At 36.4% G+C, this 2985-nt stretch overlaps 1 protein-coding gene across 1 annotated transcript; it reads right to left on the reverse strand.

Moving 5' to 3' along the window:
* Window positions 1–428: 428 nt before the first annotated feature.
* LOC125496682 (uncharacterized) lies at window positions 429–1556 on the reverse strand. The gene has a single exon (XM_048642209.1). The coding sequence runs from the start codon at window positions 1554–1556 to the stop codon at window positions 429–431; it is 1128 nt and encodes a 375-aa protein (XP_048498166.1).
* Window positions 1557–2985: the final 1429 nt, after the last annotated feature.

Here is a 2985-nt window from a genome sequence, read left to right on the forward strand (position 1 = left end):
AAGTTTCATTGAAAGCTCGTGAAGACTCTTTAAATTCCAAAATCTCTCATCTCCTCTAACATCAACAATAAAATTTTCAAGTGACCAATCAAAAAATATATTTCGGTACTTGAAAACTCATTGGGATAGAACTTGGCAAGTTGAATCAATTTTCTTTTGTCAAAAGAAGAAAATCGGTTAGTAGGATTAAAGCAAGACATACAAATAAGTAGTTCCTTACTTATCTCCGGAAACCGATTCTCAAGTTCTTGCAATTGAAGGTCAATGACACTTAAGAAAACTTCAACTCGAAAATGATGAAGATTTGTAACTTGTGGGCTCTTACCTCTAAACATTCTTCTCCCCGGAACATGATATTTCTCCTCCATGTTTGGAATCTCGATGTCATATTTAGACATAAAAGAAGTGACTTTTTCCATATGAGAATCCTATCCTTCATCTCTCATCTTTTGTAGATTGATCTTGGTTACATCAACCATGGCCATAGCATTTACAATGTCTTGATCACGTTTTTGCAAAGCCACATTCAATGCATTTGTGATGCCAAATATAGAAACCATCAAGTGTGCTACAAACACAAAATCAAATGACATCAACAAGTGTGTAAGAGCTTGTGCTTTATTTGAATCAATTGCATTAGAAACTTCACCAATTTTATCGAGTGACTCAAGAATTGAAGGAAACAAATCAAGCACATTCAAAATTATTTTAAAGTGGGACCCCCAACGAGTGTCACAAGGTCTGCCTAAGCCACGTTCTTGATTTAAACCCGTTCCCGATTCAAGTTCACCTGAGGATAGTGCTTCCACAACTCGTTGAGCTTGTTTCTCTCGAAGAAATTCTTTCCTTTTAGGTGAACCACCCACAAAATTCAAGAGAGGTGCAAGTACATCAACAAAAAGCCAACCACAATCTGAATTCTTTTTAGCAAGTGCAACTTGTGTCAACTGAAGTTGATGTGCAAAACAATGCACAAAGTATGCTTGAGGACATTCTTCTAATATCAAAGCTTTGAGTCCATTGATTGAACCTTGCACATTGCTTGCCCCATCATAACCTTGCCCTCGAACTTGTGAGAAAGTCAAAGAGTGCTCCATGAGTAATGACTCAATACCACTTTTAAGAGTTAAAGAAGTGGTATTGGGAACATGCACAACACCAAGAAGACGCTCACATACTTCTCCCTTTTTATTAACATATCTCAAGCAAAGAGCCATTTGTTCCTTATCAGAAATATCGGCGGACTCATCAGCTAGAATAGCAAAAAAACCACCATTCATATCTTCAAGTATTGCTTTCGTTGTCTCTTTTGCACAAGCATTAATGATATCTTTTTGGACAACAGGAGAAGTGAGTTGACAATTGCCAGGTGCCAATTTGAAAACAACTTTGGAATACTCAGGATCATGTTGTGAAAGAAGAGTAAGTAATGAAACAAAATTACCTCTACTCAATGAACTTTCTTTTTCATCATGACCCCGAAAAGGCAACCCTTGGAGTAAAAGCCACCTGATAGTTTCAACAGAAGCTTCTAATCGCGTTCGATAAGCACTCATGGTTTCTTTTGTTTGTTTTGATAAACCAGTAATAATGCTACTCTTTTGGTTCTTGAAAAGTTCCATAGCAATCATAGCATTACTATGAACACTCTTATGACTACCAACATGCTTTTTTTATTACATCCAATCTATTCCAATACTTAAAACCATTGGTAGTAAAAGCATCTCTTCCAACCGAATTGTCCTCCTTGAATAAATAGCAAGCAAAACAAAATGCAGCATCCTTTTCAACACTATATTCTAGCCAAGGCCAAGTGTCAAACCAATCCACATTGAATCGACGATTTTTCGGCCCGATAAGTGTTTGAGGAAACACAAAATTTTTAGGTTGGCAAGGTTTTCTATCAAGGTATGTTCTTCTTACTATGCTTTTATCATCAGGGTGAAAATCACTCATCTTTCTCCTTTTCCCAGGATCTTGTGGAAGATTAGCAATTTCAAATTCGCTCAATCTGGGAATAAGATGGGTAATGGAATTGTTTGATGGAGAAGAATGTTGTTCACTTTGTTGATGCGAAGGATTTTGTTCATTTAGTTGAGATGGAGGAGGAAGATTTTGTTCATTTTCTTGAGGTGGTGAAAGATTTGGAGGAGAAGGTGGAGATGGAGGAGGAGAAGGTCGAGGAGATGGAGGAGGAGAAGGTGGAGGTGGATTTTGAGTTGGCGTTCTTTTAACAAAAAAACTTGAAATATCCTTCGTTTTTTTCCTTTTCATTCTGAAAATTAAATTAATACTTTGAATGATATTAAATAAGTCGATTGAAAAAGCCAACACAATACAATCAAGCACATAATTCATGATACATCATTCAAAAATAATTTCTAAAACATTCTAATTCCTATCCTTAGTAGCATATTTCATAAATCACAAATTCACATCAATTTCCAAATCTAATTTCCAAATCACAAACAATCGTAATGGCATCCTAATCTAATTTCCAAATCACAACACAATCAAGAATGATTCAATCAAGAATGAAATCAAATTGACAAAAATTCACAAATAAACATCAATTTTCAGCAACAATTTAGAACCCAACAATCATTTATGAAGAATAATTCAACAATTTTCAAGAATGATTCAATTAAGAAGGTTGAATTAGAACTTTAGAAGAATACCTGTCACCTGAAGTTTGCTGCCTGCTGCCGCCGCCTGCTGCCGCCCTTTGCTGCCGCCCTCTGCCGCCGCCTTGCAGCCGGCCTCTTTGGTGTGTTGGTCTGTCGCAATTCGCAAATCAAAGACCCAAATCAGATTCTTTTGAGACAAAAAAAACCCTAACAAAATCAAAACAACAAAATCGAAATGCTAACAAAATAAAACAAAAAAAAATCAAACAAAATCAAGCAAATAACAAATTAAACTCACCGTGCTACTCGACGCTGCTAACCCGCCAACTACTCGAGGGACAAAACCGTGCTACTCGAC

Source organism: Beta vulgaris, chromosome 4 (genome assembly GCF_026745355.1).
Source record: "Beta vulgaris subsp. vulgaris cultivar EL10 chromosome 4, EL10.2, whole genome shotgun sequence".
Taxonomy (NCBI): domain Eukaryota; kingdom Viridiplantae; phylum Streptophyta; class Magnoliopsida; order Caryophyllales; family Amaranthaceae; genus Beta; species Beta vulgaris.

What these genes read in the sequence shown, in the direction of transcription:
- LOC125496682 (XM_048642209.1), bottom strand. Translation starts at nt 1,556, where the DNA reads ATGAGTGCTTATCGAACGCGATTAGAAGCTTCTGTTGAAACTATCAGG.